An 18,786-nucleotide genomic window follows, 5' to 3' on the forward strand; every position below is an offset into this window, starting at 1 on the left:
GTCTTTTCGACGTTTGACAGAATTTGCATTCTGTACAACAGATGCTGGCCATATGCAGCAATCTGTGACTCTGTGTGCTTGTTTCGATGCCAACTACGGACTAGTCTAGCCAGTTTCAAACTAACTGTGGCGTTGATCATTGGGAAAAAAAACAAGAGCCAGTGGATGAATGCTACTCTCCAGTATAGTACTGGTCTCTGTGCTGCTCCGGCATGTACATGATTGTATACAGCCTATCCTAGAGAATGTCGTTGAGAGTGTGCTGCACGTGTGTGTGTGTGTGTGTGTGTGTGTGTGTGTATGTGTGTGTGTGTGTGTGTGTGTGTGTGTGTGTGTGTGTGTGTATGTGTGTGTGTGTGTGTGTGTACCTTTATGCACATTGGTTGTGTGAACACGGACCGCACCGCAATGCATTGTCACACGGCTATACCCGTTATACCCATATCCGTACTCGTCCAGCTCTAACCTGGGGCATACGGAGTGTTGCACGTTTTCTCCGCTGTACTGCTTCCTGGCAAGCTGAACACTGACTGGCGGCGGTGTGGAGCTGTGTCTCAATTGCTGTTCTTGCAGTTTAGTATGCTGTGCAGCACTCTAGGAGTGATTGAGAGTTGGTCACTGTGTGCTGCTGTGTGCTGCAATAGGATTCCAGCCATCACCTTTCCGCCCACGATGGAGTTCAGTTCGCTCAGCAGACCGTGGCCAGGATGAAAAAGATCATTGCCTCACCCATGGGCAAGCGGAAACAAAATGGAGGTGAGTTCCAGTCGGCTGTTCAACTTGGTGTAGCGTGGTGAGCCAACATTGAAGGTGGTGGCTACTTGTTAGGATGTCTGCATTTGCCGGTAGAGAAAGCATCCTATGGGTGCATAGTTTGCATGCGAAGTCATGCGATTTTTTTCTGCACCCTGGAAGCGTCACTAGCTCTTTCAGATCGAAGACGTCAGAGGTGCAGATCCTAAAGAGGTAGATGTGTGTGGATCAGACCCACCGCCCAGTCGTTGAGGATAGAAAGATTCCACGAATAAGTAGCCGCATTCAAGCCAGCCTCTTGGTAGGTTACGCATTCCCAGTAGGCAGCGAGTCGCAACATGAACAGAAACGTGTTCAACTAACTTAGTCAACTTCTGAGCAGGACTTGAGCATGCAGTTTTCACTCTTTTTCCCCAGCCGGGCCTTATTATGCCGTCCCGTCAGGTATGCTGGCTTTCTCTGAGCGCTCTTACAGTGTATGTTGTGGACAGTTTGCAGGCGTGCCAGAAGTCTGGAGTGCGCCATGCTGCAGGCGTGCCAGAAGTCTGGAGTGCGCCATGCTGCAGGCGTGCCAGAAGTCTGCAGTGCGCCATGCTGTCATGGTTGCCATCCAATGTGTACACTTGGTCATGCAGCGATATGGCTAGCTGAGAAGATGAGCGTCCTTTAGAACGCGATTGTCCTTTGGGACAGACCAACAGTGAAGTAGCCATCAACATTCTCCATGCACCTGCAATACATAAAACGAAGCTTTAACATGCCTGTCTTTTTTTCTTTCTTTTTTCCTCAGCTGCAGCGTATGGTGTGCCACTCGGTGAGCTCATGATTCAAGCTGGCCGTGTTGCTGTCGTGCCAGTAGTGATGGACAAGCTGATCGATTTCATCACCAAGCATGGTAAGGCCAGGTGGCACTTATTTGTCTCACCGCACTACCATTGCCACTCGGCGAGTCGCAACAGCTGATTGGGCTGCCAGCGAAATTGGTTACCATGCCTCGCACAGTGTTCTATCCTTGATTTTTTCCGGTAACAGCACGGTACCAGCGATTACTTTATAGAGAATAGGCTTAGTTCGGAGGAGTCATGGTGTGTCTTGGGCAATGCTAGTTTTAAGGCCAGTGTGAACACTTGGTGGCATGTTTCCAACATCATGTGAACGTGTCATTCACGTTTCAGTCGATTTTTGGTCTGTTCACTGGCTTTGCTTCAATTTTTTGCTCCCTGTTTCTTTTGTCACTGCTTGTTTTTGCAGGACTCGATGAGCAGGGTTTGTTCAGAGTCAGTGGGAGTGCCAAAGTTGTGGAGAAGATCAAGACCATGTTCGATCGAGGTGGTGACATTGACCTGGAGCAGTTCATGGGAGACCTGTCCGCAGTGGCTGGCGCACTGAAGCAGTTTTTGGTAGGGTGTGTGGCAAACATTAACAAAGAACGGGCTTTTGCTGGCGTTTTCTTCTCTGATTCTGATCATCACGGAGATAAAAGTACACTTCCAAACGTTTTTATAAGGCCAGCTGTGTGCCTGCTTGCTTATTTTCTTTAGTTGTCATCGCAGGCTATAGTGTAAATCACTTTTATTTGGCAAGCGAGACATGATTGTGAACAAATAAGCTAGTAAAATATTAAAACAATCGGGGTGTGACTGGCCTGGTCATCTCCAATGCCCTTCAGAAGTACATGTGGGGAGGGGATTTACCCACTAGTAGCTGTTGTTATAATTTAATCGAGGCTGTCACTGCTATTGTACTGGTTGCAAGTCGTGCTATCATGTTGTGTGTGTAGCTTGAGTGGTGTGCGTAGTCTTGAAGCATCATGAATTCGTGATACGCGTTTTGACCAATGCATGTTGTTTGCATTGTTGTTGTGTTGTGTTCAGCGGGAGTTGCCGGAGCCTCTTATACCAAGCTATCAGCATTCAATGTTCATCCGAGGTAGCAAAAGTAAGGAGCGCAAATGTTTATACATCATAGTAGATAGCATCTTTGGACATGCGTCTTATCAAGTGCATGTGAAACTTGAAATTTCACTGTGAGTTTTCTACCTGTTTAGACTCTCTATGCATAATGTGGTGGTACATTTACTCTAGTCGCTACAGTGATAGGGTTTTGCCACAAAGGAGAGATATATACCAGTTCTGAGCAGCAACACTGTCAATTGCATTGCCTCTTTGAATGCATGTATGTGCGTGTGTGTGTGTGTGTTTGTATGTGTGTGTGTGTGTATATGTGTGTGTGTGTGTGTGTGTGTGTGTGTGTGTGTGTGTGTGTGTGTGTGTGCGTGCGTGCGTGCGTGCGCTATTTATGCTTTTTGTGTTATCTAGAATGCGATGGCTGTGACGACAAGCTCGTTGAGGAACTGAAGTAAGACCTGCAGCTAGCTGTGCTGTGCTGTGCTGTGCTGTGCTGTGCTGTCGCTGTGTTGGTGTTTCTTGTGGACCATAGTGTGCCGCACACCGCTAGCTGTCTAGGCTGTGTGTATGTACATGTACTTTGATGTAGTGAATTGCTTAGTGAATGATGGAGCCATACATCTCTCTGCATTTGTATAAGCTATTAGTCCCCCCCCCCCCCCCCTCCCCCCATCATGCACACCCTTGTGACAGGACACATGTCTATACATGGTAGGGGGCCTGATTGCACAACATAACTACTTACCTAACACGTTTTTAATGGTAACAATCGGCATTGAACACAAGTGTCCTAGATGTGGAGGCATCCTTGGTTGTGAGGTGTTGGCTAGGTAGGTATTTTAAGTTACACTCATCACGATGTTCGCACAGTATTTTAGAATGCTGTGCGGCATTGAACAGTATTTTAGAATGCTGTGCGGCATTGAACAGTATTGTAGAATGCTGTGCGGCATTGAAGCTTTTGTTATACTGCAGTCCTGCTCGATGAAATCCAGTCGCGTCGCTCAAGTTTGCGCCTTGCACCATTTCACAGTCCAGTGTTCGCAGGTCTAGGGCTGCGCAACGCCCGGCATGTGCTTGAGTGACGCGGCGTGTGCTTGAGTGACGCGGCTGTGCTTGAGTGACGCGGCGTGTGCTTGAGTGACGCGGCTGTGCTTGAGTGACGCGGCTGTGCTTGAGTGACGCGGCTGTGCTTGAGTGACGCGGCTGTGCTTGAGTGACGCGGCTGTGCTCGAGTGACGCGGCTGTGCTTGAGTGACGCGGCTGTGCTCGAGTGACGTGGCTGTGCTTGAGTGACGCGGCTGTGCTCGAGTGACGTGGCTGTGCTCGAGTGACGCGGCTGTGCTTGAGTGACGCGGCTGTGCTTGAGTGACGCGGCTGTGCTCGAGTGACGCGGCTGTGCTTGAGTGACGCGGCTGGATTTCACTGAGCAGCATTCAGTGTACTATGATAATGTCACTTCTTTCTCAGTAGGTCTCTATTGTCAGTATTGTTTCTTCTATCGGCCCAGTGCTCTGCGTTAATGTTGTGTGCGCTGTGTTGTTAAAATGTTGTGTGCTCTGTCTAGTTAACATGTTGTGTACCTGTGTTTTCTGTAACACAGGAGTCTCGTCGCCATCCTGCCCTTGACCAATCGTAATATTCTCAAGTACCTCTGCAGTTTCCTGGACACGGTTGCGGAACATGAGCGTATGTTGTGGCTGCTGCGTAGTTTAAGTTATAGATGTGGGACACGGGACGTAACATGAGTATGGAAGCTGCTCACATCATGCTCTGAATGCAATTCTAGACAGGTTGACACAGGTCACAGTGTTCGTTGTACCCAGCTCTACTAGCAGCGGTTGCGTTATATCGTGTCCGAATGCGTGCCACCTTGCTGTATAGAACAGCGCGACAAAGAGTATCCAGAAGCAACACCCTAACAATAACATGTGTAACCTCACCCGCATGGAGGGAATGACAAAAACGTGCAAGTGTGTAGAAATCTAACAGGAGTGCAATGTAGTGCGACAACAATAGACAAACAATGGGCATATATATATATACTCAATCTGCGGACAGCATGCTGTTTCGTTCTTTTTGAACTCATCAGCGCAGCACAGAGAAAATGAGGCCGAACCTGATAGCAATGGAAATCAAAATTTCCAATCAGGCCCGAACGTACCTTGCCAGAGTGCTCAAACTGACAAGTCAGTGAGCTCTGCATAACGCAAACAGCAAAGGCACTACCCCACGCAAGAGTGCTCAACTGCTACAAGAGCAGGAGCGAAATACTCTATATATATAACTAGCGGGCTGTGGACGACCTACCCAACAGCCTACGTGTGAATGTAACAGGCTTCTGTTGGCATGGGCTAGGCTTCCTTTGTGTGAATATGAACAGCTTGTAGCTTCACGCTTCTGCTGTACTTAGTTCATTGTTCTTGTTACTTTTCTTCTTTTTGCCTGTACATGTATTCCACCTGACAAGAAGGCATGGAAGCATACTGGTAGAAAAACTTTCGAAACATATTGCTTGTGAGGTGCCTGATGTTTGTTCATTTCCTAACTACTGTATACTGTTTTGATGTCTTGTGACTTTTTTTGTAGATAACAACAAGATGAATGCGAAAGGCCTTGGAATAGTCTTTGGTCCCAATGTGTTCAGGTAAGCCACGTGCAGGACCAGATCTATTCTCTTAAAAAAAGTTTTGCTTGAATTCCGGGATTGGTTACGTGCCCAACGTTAATGAGATACTGTGACCGGTGTGACTGGAAGTCGAGCATGCTGTTCTCACTGATAGCATTGCGGCTTGTCCGCATCCTAATCTGCACCTCCCTGTTGTTCTTGGCGGCGGCTGCCCACAGATGTACCATGGAGGGCATGGAGGGCCTGCAAGAGCAAACCTGCACGAACGTGATCGTGGAGAAGTTTGTGTCTCGCTACGAGGAGATCTTTGGGGTAAGTGCTGTTGTAACGCTAGCAGGCCAGGGCCAGCACCTTCCGCTGGCACACACGGTACAGGACTTGCAACTGGGCGAGACCTGAGAGCCGATCTTGGCCTGTTGTCGGCCTTATATACACTTTGAACTTTGTAAGCATTGCAATGAAACCCTGGCAACAACAGGCTAAAGCTGTGTAACGCCGGGAGCTAACCGATGTCTATACATGAAAATCAGAGATGCCCCCCCCCCCCCCCCTCCCAGTGGCTCACTCAGGGGACAAGCATCCGACTTGCTTTATTAGATATTGAGGTTTCAATGCTCCTGCTCGGAAGCCATGGCATGGTGTTGTACCTGATGAACATTTTGCCCGCGTAGCCAAAGACGTTATAATGATGCATGGTCCCACCAGCACAACTTGCAGCTAAGCACACTATTGGAGGACAGAAAATCCGCTTTTCAAGTGGCTAAGACAACTCATCTGAAATCAGAATTATTGCATTATAACAGAAGTACTCCTCTAGCCCTTTGAGAGCGGATGACATGTGTCCACGCCATGCAACCCCTACCCGATTCTCTGATGATGTGTATACACACACTAGGGGTGTGTACGTGTATGCGAGTGCGCGTGCGCTCTCTTTCCCGTTTGCACTCTTGCTGAGCGTTTATGTGTTTGGGTTATTGTTCCAACCTTCTGTCCTTCCCAGGAGCCTCCCTCAGCGTCTGCCTATCATAAGTATGTAGCTGCATTTGCACTGTTTGCTTTCTGCTTGTCTTTGATGAGTATGTGGTGGAACACCCCATTCGTTCTTGTAGAAAAAGACATCCAGAACACTAACATTAGTTGCTATGTCTCTTAGTTAAGGTACTGTCTGGGGTTTCTGGGTCCAATAATTATTGTTCTTTTTCAAACTTTTGATTTGAAAACAAAAAATATAAAATTGTTGGTAACTTACCTTGGATGGTCACTTTTAAAAGTCACGGGACTTGCATGATTTAAATACTTTGTTACGAGAATGCGTTTAAATTATTTCGAGTATTGTAGTTTCCTAGGAGGCAAAACGTCCTTTAAACGTCTTGACGTTTCTGTGTTTGCTGAACATGTTTTGTGCAGATCAGAGGTCAATTCTCCAATGTCACCAGTGGGAGGTGTACTACGCGTGAAACCGCAAGTGGTAAGTCACAGTTTGGCTAGAAAGTAGAAATCGCAGCAGCGTCCCTTGAGGCCTGCTTCTGCACGACAATCTGTGCAGTGCTGCAGCAAACGTAGACCTTTTAAAGTCGCCACAGGCCAGGAAAGGCTGCACTACATGGTGGATACGGAATATCCAGGGACTGGTCCAGTGCATAAGCTAGCCTATCTTTGAAGCTGGAGAGCATCTGTAACGGGCAATGCGAAAGAAAACGAATTACTCCTGATCCCTGAATAGTGCCGGGGCATGGATGGCCACACCGTTCAGTCCCTTGATACAGGTATTCACTGCAGCCGAAGCAGTAGGGTAACTGTAGGATACTAATTTTCCATTTGCTTACCAATGATGTGTATGTCTGTAAGAGTGTAGTGTGTAGTGTGTAGTGTGTAGTGTGTAGTGTGTAGTGTGTAGTGTGTTGGTTTAGTTGAGCTATCTTCATGTGCGGACAGGTCCCATGGAAGGTGAGATCCGACGACTGACTGATATGTGTAGCACAATTGCACACTTGCCCACTTTCTCTCGTGATAAGTGCTGGTCTGTTGGTTTCCCCCTGTGTACTTACCCGGCAGCATGCTTCTTCGCCTCCGAACAGGCCCAAGCCTTATCGCCAGTACAAGGCCGACAAACAGGAGGTGTGTGTGTGTGTGTGTGCAGGATTACTGCTAAGTTATCCCAGGCTCTGTGCGTATGTGTGCACACGTGTGCATATGTGCCCACGTGTGCATATGTGCGGTGCGTGTGTGTATACTCCTGTAATTTTGCTTGCTGACTTTAGGAGGATTTTTTGGTTCCGATCATGATTTATTTGCATTGTGCAATATGGCTTGTTGCTGCTGCTGCTGCTGTGCACACATGCATGCCATCATGACTAATGGCATTAGCTAGTGTCATCTTCTTCTGGCACTGTCCATGCTGGGCAAAGCTACTACTGTATGTTGGTCGTGATTAGAATAACTCTGCGTGTCGGTTTTTGCTGATATCTGGCTGCCCGTCGTCCTGTTTACGTGGTTTGTGTGTGTGTGTGTGTGTGTGTGTATGTGTGCATGGTGTGTATGTGTTTTTTTCTTGCTCATTCTGCTGTCTTCAGGCCAGCAGCAGCCCCAAGCATGGTCGCCACTCCAGTGACGGAGCCCTGGAAAGGGACGACGACAGCTCGGACGTGAACCACCCGATGTCACCCAAGCGCAGCTTGTCCTTAGAGCAGGCTGACGATGGGCGGCCAAGGAGGATGAACCGGTGGGTGTCTGGAGGCGGCAATGGCTCTTCACCGCATCAGCATCATGGACGACATGTGTCTGCACCGCGTTCACCTGGTGTCATACGCCGTGTCTATCTCGACAAATCACTTGAAAGGTATGGATAATATCTGTATATCCTTACCCTAACTGTAGCCTACCCTTAGCCCCCCCCCCCCCCCCCCCTCCACCCTAACCATATCCCGGGATATGGTTAGGGTGGAGGGGGGGGGGGGGGGGCTAAGGGTAGGCTACAAAACTCATCGCGGGTTACAGATTTCCGCTTGTCACGCAGGTGAGCATTTGTGCACTTCACTATCTCATCCATTTCCTCGTGCGGAAAGAACAGCATCCAGGCGTCCAATTCATTCATTGTGTGCAAATTTTGAGTTTTACAAGGTGATAGGTCTCCTCTACCTGATGACGCTGTGTCCAGTACGTTGCCAACGGCGTGACCACTGGAGTGTGACCGAGGGTCTCCTTCCAGCACCAGCCTTCGGACGTCGATACGGCATGGGAGCAAATCGCTTTGAGGAAATTCTTGCTGCCATGCACTTTCGTCCACCAGTCAGCGGAGACACCAGGCGCGGCTGGAAAATTGTGAGCCCCCTCATCGACATGTGCAATTTGAAGTGGCAGACTTCAATCCGGCCCGGCCACAAATTGACGGTGGACGAGTCAATGTTTGCTTGGTACGGTCGTGGTGGTGACATTGGCGGGATGCCCACAGTCATCAAAATCAAGCGGAAGCCGAAAGGTGTAGGCTGCGAAATTAAGTCCGTTGCTGATGCGTCCACCAACATTATGCTTGCGATGGAGATCAACGAGGGCAAAGACACCATGGCTACCAAGAAGTGGCAGAAAGAGTTCGGTGCTGGAACTGCCACAACTTTGCGACTGACGGATACATGGCATGGCTCGGGAAGAATCGTGTGCGGCGATTCCTGGTTTGCATCCATCAAGACAGCAGTCGCTCTTATGAAGCATGGGCTCTTCTTTGCGGGTGTTGTCAAGACGGCGCACACAGCCTTCCCGTTGAAGCTCCTGTCCGCGATGTGTCCTTCTCCGAAAGGCCGCTTCGTGTCCGCAACCGCGCAGAGGGACGGCATAGCACTGAATGCCGTGGCATGGCGCGACAGGAAGGTGCATTCGTTTGTCAGCACGTGCGGGACGACTCTTGCCGGAGATCCTGCCAAGAAAAAGCGGTATGATGACAACTTGAAGCTGTACTTCAAGACAGTTGATCGACCGAAGTTGGTGGCAATGTACCACGATGGCGCGCCTTCCATTGATGTGCACAACCACCTTCGGCAGGATGGCTTGGCTCTGGAGCAAGTGTGGCGCACGGACACCTGGCACCATCGTGTGTATGCCTCAGTGTTTGGCATCATGGAGACAAATGCTTACCTTGCATTTTCCCATTTCTGCTGTGGCCTCGACAAGATCACCCACTCGGCATTCACCACTCGTCTTGCGGAGCAACTGATCCGCTACAACGCCCCGCAGCAGCCGCAAAGTCAAACAGGTGCTGCGGAACCTGAAGCAGATCAGCCTGACGGCACCGAGCATCGGTTGGTATCCCTGTCTGAGGTCAGCGGCAAGCCACACACACAGCGTAAATGTGTTGTGTGCAGGCATGTCCGCGACTCGGGCAGGAAGGCGAGCTACTATTGCTCCACGTGTGGGCCGAATGCCGTGATGTGCTCTCCGGCCACGGGACGCACGTGCTTTCAATACCACATCGTCCATGGCCTGCCACACTGAGTGAACGTGTGTTCAGCCTGCTATGCTCATGCTTGCATCTATATTATTTATTTTTCATTATAACTCCTTTTTCCTACTGTTGCCAAGGGCGTTCTACTGTTGCCACGGGACGTACGTGCTTTCAATACCACATCGTCCATGGCCTGCCACACTGAGTGAACGTGTGTTCAGCCTGCTATGCTCATGCTTGCATCTATATTATTTATTTTTCATTATAACTCCTTTTTTCTACTGTTGCCAAGGGCGTTGCCATGGTACCCGGCAATTCAACATTCGACACGGTCGTTATAATGCATTGCTTACATCAGTCAGCCTGCTATGCTCATCTTACATTATTTATTGTTCAATATATCTTCTTTTGTTCTGCCGCTTCCATGGGCGTTGCCATGGTAGCCTGCGGTAGTACTCCTCCAACCGCGTCCAAATTTTCAGAACTTCACCGAATGGCTCTATGTAGTGTGTGGTTTCAATTTTATGGAAGACACTGGTATATAGCCAGTGTGGCATGTCTGTGTATGATGGTCCTACCGGTAGGTCCTACCGGTAGGACCAGGGTCTATGCAAGCTATCACTAACCTTAGCCTTAGCCCATACCTACCCTTAGCCCCCCCCCCCCGCCATATCCCTCACCTTAGCCTTAGCCCATACCCTAACCGTAGGTAGCCCGTGCCCAAACCTAAGCACTTACCCTAACCTACATGTAAGCCCTGACCTTAAACTTTACCTCTATCAGTCTAATATTAGCCCTTACTATCAAACCTTAGCCCTAGCCCTGGGCATAACTATAGTTCTGACCTTAGCCCATAGCCTATCCCTAACTTTAGCCCTAACCCTGGCCTGCATTGTAAGCCCCAACTTGCCCTCACCGAAGCCCTGGCTCGGCCTGGCCTAGCCCGTACCCAAACCTACGCCCTTGTCCAAACCTAAGCCCTTACCCAAACCTTAGCCCTATCTTGCCCTAACCCACCATGGTACCATATCGTGTTGCGACGGTTTGAGTGTATGCATCTCCGTCTTGTTTTCCTAACTGAACTCTTGTGCAGGGACAAGACGGACTCGGCAAATGGTGATGGAGCGTTACTTACTGTGCCAAATGGAATTGGTTTGAGGTATGAGGCAGTGTCAGTGTCAGTGTCGCTGAGAAAGTGTCTGAGTGTGGTGTTCGTTGTCCTCAGTGTTGCTGTCTGTGGGTAATGAGCACATTGTGATACGCTAGGATGTAGCTGTTACACAACTTGCATATGATGATGGCCAGTGTTCACGGGTCTAGGGCTGCACAGGACCCGGTGCGCACCCGTTGTTTACGAGAGGGGCGGTTCAGATACAGTGTAGCTAAAAGTGTGATAACCCCTCGTTCACCGGTGGTGTTCACTCTGTAGCCAGCAGTAGACTGGCTATAAGTGTTATGAAACTAAGCAGGAATGTCATGTAGATGTATTTCATGTACATGTGCAGGTGATGATTGTATGTCTGTTTGCTGCTGTTCATTGACACACTGCTGGATTGTCTTGTTCCCTATGCAGTGCCTTGGACAATGATGGGCGTGCAGATTCACCATGGTCCCCGAGTGGAAGGTGTGTGCTCCCTTGCTTGCAGCTTTTATTGCAGTGCTCGGTGTTTGTAACGGCTGTTCGGGGACGTAGTGGTTCAATGCATGCTCGGGAATCAGAATTTCCACAAAATTGGTTGCAAAACAGCGCTTTACTTTTGTTGTCCAATACAAGGCATGTCGTGTCCGAATAGTCAGGAACCACATAGAATGCACCCCGGGTTATGCCGCTGTTGTTTGGCGCATTGTCGGTACACCTGGGCACTCTTCCGCTGTTGTTTTCGCCTGTTTGTACCTCCACAGATTGCCAAGTTCATATCATAATAATTATATGTGTGCCAGCGCTGGTGATGATGAGTCGTACCCTATTGAGCTTTAGTCATGTGATGTGCAGTGAGCTGTACTCAATATAGAGTGCAGATTCTATGTCAGTAACATGTATTGCATTACTTTGTTGTTTCGGCTGCTGCTACTGCTGCTGCTGCTGCTGAGCTGTTGTGAACACTTTGCAAGCCCGCATCGTTTTGTCTGTGTGCCTGTATGTCTGTCACTGTTTTGCATGCAGTGTCGTGACAACACCAGTGCCGGACTCAGCTGTCACTCCCACTAGCAATGCGTAAGTGTTGTGTGCAGTGTGCAGTGCTTTCTCTCTTGACTTTCTCCTTCTAGCATAAAGTATTACTGACCTGCAGTGTGTTACCTGCACACACTAGCTACTAAATACTATGTGTAGTAGTAGTAGTAGTCTTGCACAGCTGGGGCAGTCACACGAATCAGAGTCGAATCCTAACCGGCATTTATATGCGTCTGCTACAATGTGATCTCTGTGCTTTGTCTGTGCTTTGTCTGTGCAGGCTGATCGATGAGGTGATTGAGAATACGATCCGGGAAAAGCTGCTGGGAATGTCTATCGGTGACGACGGCGACGAGAGTGCAATCGGCAGCCTTGGCAGCGGCAGCATTCATCACTTCTCCGGTGAGGACATGGCTGAGATCATGGCACCGGGCAGTCGCTATGGCGATGGTAGCCAGGACACGTCCACCGGGTCATCCAGACTGTTTGTGCCTCGCAAACACTCCGCTGCGGATGGTTCGCCGGATAGTAACAGTGAAGAGGACGTGAGTGATTGCTTGTGTGTTTAATTAAAACTGGGTAGTGGGCAAGATCAGACAGTCTGCTGGTGTTCAAGAAGAATCTTGAAGGGCGGGTGCTACTGGAATATAATATCTGACTTTGGTCCCCTTCTCCTCTTTCCTCTTAACAGTTAGCTTCATTTGTGAGTGTGATAGCTGCTGTTCTGTTAAATATTACTTCCATGCAACACTCAAAACACAACGTTATTTTCCTACTGTGTGCGTGCCATCGCGTGTGTGCAGGATGTTGCACTGCGGGGCAACCATCGGCCAGGCAGAGCAACCATAGCAGAGATTACCTCGGCAATTCCCACCATCCAAACCGAGGACGTGAGCAGGCATGATGCCGCACAGCCGGTGGATAGGTGAGATCATGCAAAGCTTGCTTCAATGTTTTATGCCATGACAAGATCATACAAATACATTGTTTATCGCTACAAGTCATCCTTGTACGGTCCTGTAACAATGCATTGCCGAAAAACCAGTCAGCCGAGTAGCCCCACCCGGGTGCATTATGAGTTGGAGGGACGAGTGTGCTTTTGAATATTACTTCTTGGGAAAAGAGTCTGCCAATCTCACGCGGCTGTCGCTCGCGATGCATTTATAAATACGGCGGCATTTGACCGCGTTCACAGTACGGATTTTGAAACACTCGCTGAAAGTTGTAAACACAGGAATGAATTTATCTTGTATCGCATCGCAGTTTGCGACGCAAAATTGATCTACTGCTACTCAAAAGTCACCGTGACTCGCAGAAAATTGCGATACATACAGACTATCCATGCCTAGCCTGCGCTGTCAAGTAACATGCATACAGTGCAGTGTATGTGGTGCAGGTACTCGAGTCTCAATCTGGGTGCCCATGTATGCTTCAGCTATTTTTTCTGCAAATGGGCTTTCAGGCATCACTCTCAAGAAGGATAATGTGATAAACATCCAACCTTTAAAGAAAAATGCTTATCAAAATCAAAGACTGCTACACAATTGTGATTTTGTACAGCAGAAACTGTTATGCAAAAATATGACAGTAAATTCATCCCTGAAACATGTTCCGTTTCTGTAATTTCTATGCCGCCGAAACCGAAGTAAAACGCGGTACAGCCGCCTTGGCCGCGCTGCGTGGAATGAAAAAATTGAAATGAATCTTGCAAAGAGCCCAGCTGATTTTATTGAAGAATATTTCGAGAGAGAAAGAACATGTCGACAGTTGACGGCAAGAACTACATCTAGAGAGGGAGAGAGAGAACGATAGTTGTTGACGAGCGTTTCTATCTTTACCAGCTATAACTATATTCTCCCCGCAGTTGATGTTTGCCTGGACAAAACAATGAAGAAAGTGGAGAAGAAGCAAATCTCAAACTATTACTTCCTCCGCGTCATTAAAATTGTTGCTTTGCACATTGCAATGTTTGTGACTTGTTCGTCTTAGTCAGACTGTCGGAATCGCTGTTTTCTGTGTTCGAACATTGGTGCGACCCTTCCTGCGCAATGTCTGCTTGTTACTGAAGCCGTGGTGGCCTCGGACTTTGTCGGAGCTCTCTTCCGCACCAAACAAATTCATCGGGCTCTGCACTATTCCGCCCCAGGGCCCGTATTGTTTTTCTGGAGTTCGTGCCGTCCCACATCGTTCGTGTGGGCATTTATCAAGACTGAAAGCTCGGGTATAAGAATCCTGGTATCTCTCCTGAATTCGAAATGCTGAAGTTGACGATGGCAAGAAGAATGTGTTCTCAAATTCCTAAAATGTGCTACGTGTGGCGCATGTTGCTGCGAAGGTAGGAGGTCTGAAAACACCAACAAAATCAGCGAAACGCTTGCCAAGAAAGAAGGTGCGGAACTGCTCACCCTATCCCGCTGGAAGGTCGTTACAGTGTACTTGAAAAATGCTAGTTTGGCGTCATCGCCTGCCACGTGGAGGCATGAATCGCTTGAAAACGAAATTTCTTGACCTGAATTTGAATGCGCGTCTTGTTCAGCGTATTGTTGAGTGCTGAAGGGTCTGCCTCAAACTCTGATGAAGACGTCGACCTTAGCTGCAAGTGTAGCGAAGCGGGAGGCCACAAACTAAAGCTTGGTCCGTCGACAATGCTCTGCCTCTAGCTGATTTCTTTGCCCTTCGAGTGGACAAAATAAATTTGAAAAATCGCTCTGGGAAGCGACAATTTTAATGACGCGGAGGAAGTACTTACCTGGCTATGACTGACTTGTAGCTCTTCTCCTCTTTGATGCTGGACGCAAGGCTTCATGCTGTGGCAGCGTTGACACAAGATGCTGCATGCCGCGGTCACAGCCTTCAACCGATCCAGCTTGTTCGGCATGGAGGAGTAGTTGCGTTGGAGCGTGTTGAATTTGGCATGTATGCTCTTGCTACCTTGCTCAGCCAACATCCCCAGTCCGACACAGAGACGCTTGATGGAGGAAACTACGTGAGACTCAAGGAGGTACAGTTTTGGAGTTATGTTCCCAAGCTGTCTACTGACGACGTGCTCGCGACACAGCTTCATGTTCGACTGCAATGAGGTGATTTCTTCATCCGTCATGTAATTGCAGTGGCTGAAGAGAGCTGTGCATTCGGAGTATGTCGACAGCAGGTCTTTGTATCGGTCCACGATGACCTTTGTGTCATCAGTAAGTGATGGGCACCTGCTACCGATGATGGACATGGGTGCGGAAACAAGAGCTTGTATCACTGCTGGTTGAAGGGCCCTGTGTACGTGATTTCCGTTGAACGCGCCACCGTGGTAGGCCTGTCTCTGTGTGTTATTCTGAGAAAAAATCCAAGGCAGGAGCAATGCGTGAAGGAAGAAACATTACTGGTTTTAGACTATATCGGTCAGAATTTCCTCATCCGAATCATCAATGTTTAATTCTATCAGGTCTGGTTGAGTCACAGAGACATCAGCAGGTGGCGATCCACTTCAGTGTCGGGTTGGTAGACAGATCCTCGGGAGGTGGTGATGCCGGCGTAGGGACGGGAGACTGATCCTCCGGCGGTGGTGATTTCCGCTTTGCTGGCGGGGATGGCGAACGTTCCTCAGCAAATTCCGGGGATGGTGATAATCGGTGAGCCGGGATTGTGCGAGCGGCGCAGCGGGCTTGTAACCCTCCCAGGCTCGATACTGGCAGAACAGGGACCACTGAAATCCTTCCGCTTCTTGAGGCCTATCGCTCCTGCCATCTCGTCTCTCTGCTGTGTTTGCGATGTGTGTGCACCAAGCCGGAGTAGATTAGCAAAGCCAGGAAATTCTCAATTTCCTGGAGTGATTTTGGTGCCCTCTGCCCATCTGTGGCATAGTAGGGCCTGTTCACAATGTGCTGCTCAGCATACAGGTTCGTGAACTCAACAAACTTTCCTACAAATTCCAGCGGAAATAAAAACAGTCAATCAATTTCTTTGGTTGGATTGAAATTTTGAGGAAGATGATTTCCAACAGGCCGAGCAGGCTGATGGGAGAACTTCGGAACAGCATGGTTGTCCGGATCATCCAGAGTTCTTGCACCTGCAGAAGGGACAGCGGTACCTCCTCGACCTCTTCATCCGTGTGCGCCACGGTCTCGTGCAGCGGCACCACGTCCGCGCGCGCGCGCGCGCGCGCCACGTCCACGTGCGCTTGCTCCGTCTCCACGTCCACGTCCGCGTGCGCTTGGTCCGTCACGTCCTCGACCTCTCACTGCAGCTCGTCCGGGACCTCTCTGGCTGCCTCTGGTTGGTCCTGGGCCTTCGTCCTCATCCTCTGACGACTGTTCATCATCACCAATGCCTTCGGCGGCAGAGCTGTTTTCAGCCGATCAATCTCAAATATATCATCACTGTCAGCATTGCCACTAGTGATGTTCAAATCGTCATCTAGGTCAAGGTCCAGTTCCTCCTCCACCTCAGACGACAACAACTCATCCTCGCTCTCAACCTACGAAATCATCGCTTGACTCGTTGTCGGTCGCCAGGACCAAGGCGAGAGCATCACTGACATCCATTCCGACAAACTTTCACCTCCGTCAAAAACAGCTGACACACGATTTGAGTGAAGCGCACATGGAGCGTAGTTCGCGTGCTCAAGGAATTTTGGCTCAACAATGTATATGTCGACACATAGATTTCGATGTCCCGGGCTTCCCCTAGTCTACGCCTAGCAGGACAAAAAAACCCGAGTCGATTCGGCCGGGAATCGGCTGAGAACAGTCGCTTTTTCAATACTCTGTCGAACCGATAGACGTGTGTTGGTTTAAGTATGCGTGGGCAGCAAAGGGTTAAAACGTGATGACGACTGTAGTTCTGTCTTTGTAATCCTGAGAGCCTGTGCTCCTTGCATGCTTTCTTTTTTCGCAGTTTCTCTCCTTCTCGGCGATCAGGTAGCGTGGAAACAACACTGAGCGTGGGCAGGGAGGCCCAGGCCACTAGGGGCATGCGTAGCACGGATCAGAACGGACGCTCAATCGCAGAAGAAGGGACGAATATGACTGGTGATGCATCCGACACTGGGCTGGTAAGTGAAATGCACCATATAAATAGCTAGTTTTTGTTTCTGACAGTTTTGGAAAAATGGTAGATGTAGTCTTACCGATGTCCTTCCCGTCTTCTTTACACATTTTCCTTCTGATAGACTAGTGCTGTACAAGTAGACACATTTTCATTTGGAAATTAAAAAAATTCCCTCATCTCATTCGGCATCCCGGGCGAACGATAAGTAGGTCGTAGCGAGTACAGCTGTCACAACAAAAAAATTGTTCAACGAGAGATCAAACACCATATTAAAGCTGAACACATTGTCTTCTTGCATGGTATGATGCTCAGGATGGAAGCCAGAAAAAGAAGGAGCGCCCAGCAGTTCCACAAAGGCCCAAGGGCAGGAAGTAAGTACCCACTGGACTTGTATTTATGTGTGTATGTCTGTGTCTCTGTCCTGTATTTGTTGTGTGTGTCTGTGCCCTGTATTTGTTGTGTGTGTGTGTGTGTCCTGTATTTGTTGTTTGTGTCTGTCCTGTATTTGTTGTGTGTGTGCCCTGTATTTGTTGCGGGGGTAGACGTTAGTCCGTTTCTGATTAGCAGAGTAGTAACACCTGCATTATGTGTCGTTGTTACTTGCACTTCACGAAGAGTTGTGGTGCGGTCTATGACAATGTGATTGCTAACTTTCTTCCTTCTTGGCGTTAGCAAACGCACGCTAGTGGTCCGAATACTGTTGTTGGATGGCTGATATCCGTGTTGCTCAGTTGGACCCAGTGGTCTTCTGATGTGCACTAGTTTGCTGTACAATGTCATGGCTCGTAGGCAGTACGATCAGTAGTACAGTGTAGTGCAGTGTAGTGCAGTGTAGTGCAGTGTAGTGCAGTGTAGTGCTGTGTAGTGCAGTGTAGTGCAGTGTAGTGCAGTGTAGTGCTGTGTAGTGCTGTGTAGTGCTGTGTAGTGCTGTGTAGTGCTGTGTAGTGCTGTGTAGTGCTGTGTAGTGCAGTGTCACACTAGCATCAGTAACCAAGTCGGATCCTCTACACCCAAGAACTGCATCATTGTATGTATGTTTGTGTGTGTGTGTGTATGTGTGTGTGTGTGTGTGTGTGTGTGTGTGTGTGTGTGTGTGTGTGTGTGCGTGCATGCGCGCACGTGTGTGTTTTTGCATGTGTGTACATTGTGTTTTTGCGTGCGTGTTCATGTGTATAGGCCCAGCGTGGATGGCGATACACCGGACGGTGCCATAGTCTCCACCATAAGAGGTCCAGGCCGCAAGTTCGACGAGGTGACAGAGAATGCCGAAGTTCTCAAGCCGCTGACACGAGAACGACCTGCAGGTCCACCTCGGCGTAATGGCAGCCTATCGAGAAAGGGCCGGGAACGCCTGGCCTCCATTCCCTCTATGAATGTAAGCAATGTGCCCTGCTTACTGTTTAGTCACTGTAGACATGCAGTTGTTAGGGTACCAATTTCTGCCAGCGATTCCCTGCTGCTTGGTTTTCAATTGATTTGGAGTTGGACAAGTTGTCATCGTGGTTGTCTCAGTCCAGGTGATTTTGAACTGCATTGTGTCTAACTGATGTCATGTCATGGGTAGTGATTCTGCAACTTCTGCTAACACACTAATCTGTCAACTTGGCAACTAAGCTGTTTTAAAGCATAAATGTTCTAACCTGCTGAAAGCCTATAATTGTAACATAAACCTGCTGGTATGGCACTAACTGCTTGATCAGGTTGAGTGGCTGAATAGCAACATCTACTGCGGATTGTGCTGTATGCTGTTTGTGCTGTATGCTGTATGCTGGGTGTGCGGTGCGCTGTATGCTGTATGCTGTGCGCTGTATGCTGTATGCTGTATGCTGTGTGACGCTGTCCCGTGCAC

General features: G+C 48.9%; 1 protein-coding gene across 2 annotated transcripts in view; it reads left to right on the forward strand.

The window, feature by feature from the left end:
* LOC135804694 (protein FAM13A-like) overlaps positions 1 to 18,786 on the forward strand; it is a 39,298-nt gene that overhangs the window by 3,093 nt on the left and 17,419 nt on the right. For both annotated transcript variants that reach the window (XM_065318624.1, XM_065318625.1), the window contains exons 2-21: positions 645 to 756; positions 1,544 to 1,648; positions 2,005 to 2,153; positions 2,628 to 2,691; positions 3,072 to 3,111; positions 4,264 to 4,349; positions 5,250 to 5,307; positions 5,508 to 5,601; positions 6,290 to 6,318; positions 6,697 to 6,757; positions 7,345 to 7,407; positions 7,863 to 8,128; positions 10,818 to 10,883; positions 11,298 to 11,348; positions 11,889 to 11,939; positions 12,178 to 12,442; positions 12,701 to 12,822; positions 16,785 to 16,941; positions 17,250 to 17,308; positions 18,114 to 18,312. In XM_065318624.1, coding sequence (XP_065174696.1) covers positions 645 to 756; positions 1,544 to 1,648; positions 2,005 to 2,153; positions 2,628 to 2,691; positions 3,072 to 3,111; positions 4,264 to 4,349; positions 5,250 to 5,307; positions 5,508 to 5,601; positions 6,290 to 6,318; positions 6,697 to 6,757; positions 7,345 to 7,407; positions 7,863 to 8,128; positions 10,818 to 10,883; positions 11,298 to 11,348; positions 11,889 to 11,939; positions 12,178 to 12,442; positions 12,701 to 12,822; positions 16,785 to 16,941; positions 17,250 to 17,308; positions 18,114 to 18,312 — 2,097 coding nt within the window. The remainder of the gene's footprint in view (positions 1 to 644; positions 757 to 1,543; positions 1,649 to 2,004; positions 2,154 to 2,627; positions 2,692 to 3,071; positions 3,112 to 4,263; positions 4,350 to 5,249; positions 5,308 to 5,507; positions 5,602 to 6,289; positions 6,319 to 6,696; positions 6,758 to 7,344; positions 7,408 to 7,862; positions 8,129 to 10,817; positions 10,884 to 11,297; positions 11,349 to 11,888; positions 11,940 to 12,177; positions 12,443 to 12,700; positions 12,823 to 16,784; positions 16,942 to 17,249; positions 17,309 to 18,113; positions 18,313 to 18,786) is intronic.

Source organism: Sycon ciliatum, chromosome 1, assembly GCF_964019385.1.
Source record: "Sycon ciliatum chromosome 1, ocSycCili1.1, whole genome shotgun sequence".
Taxonomy (NCBI): Eukaryota; Metazoa; Porifera; class Calcarea; order Leucosolenida; family Sycettidae; genus Sycon; species Sycon ciliatum.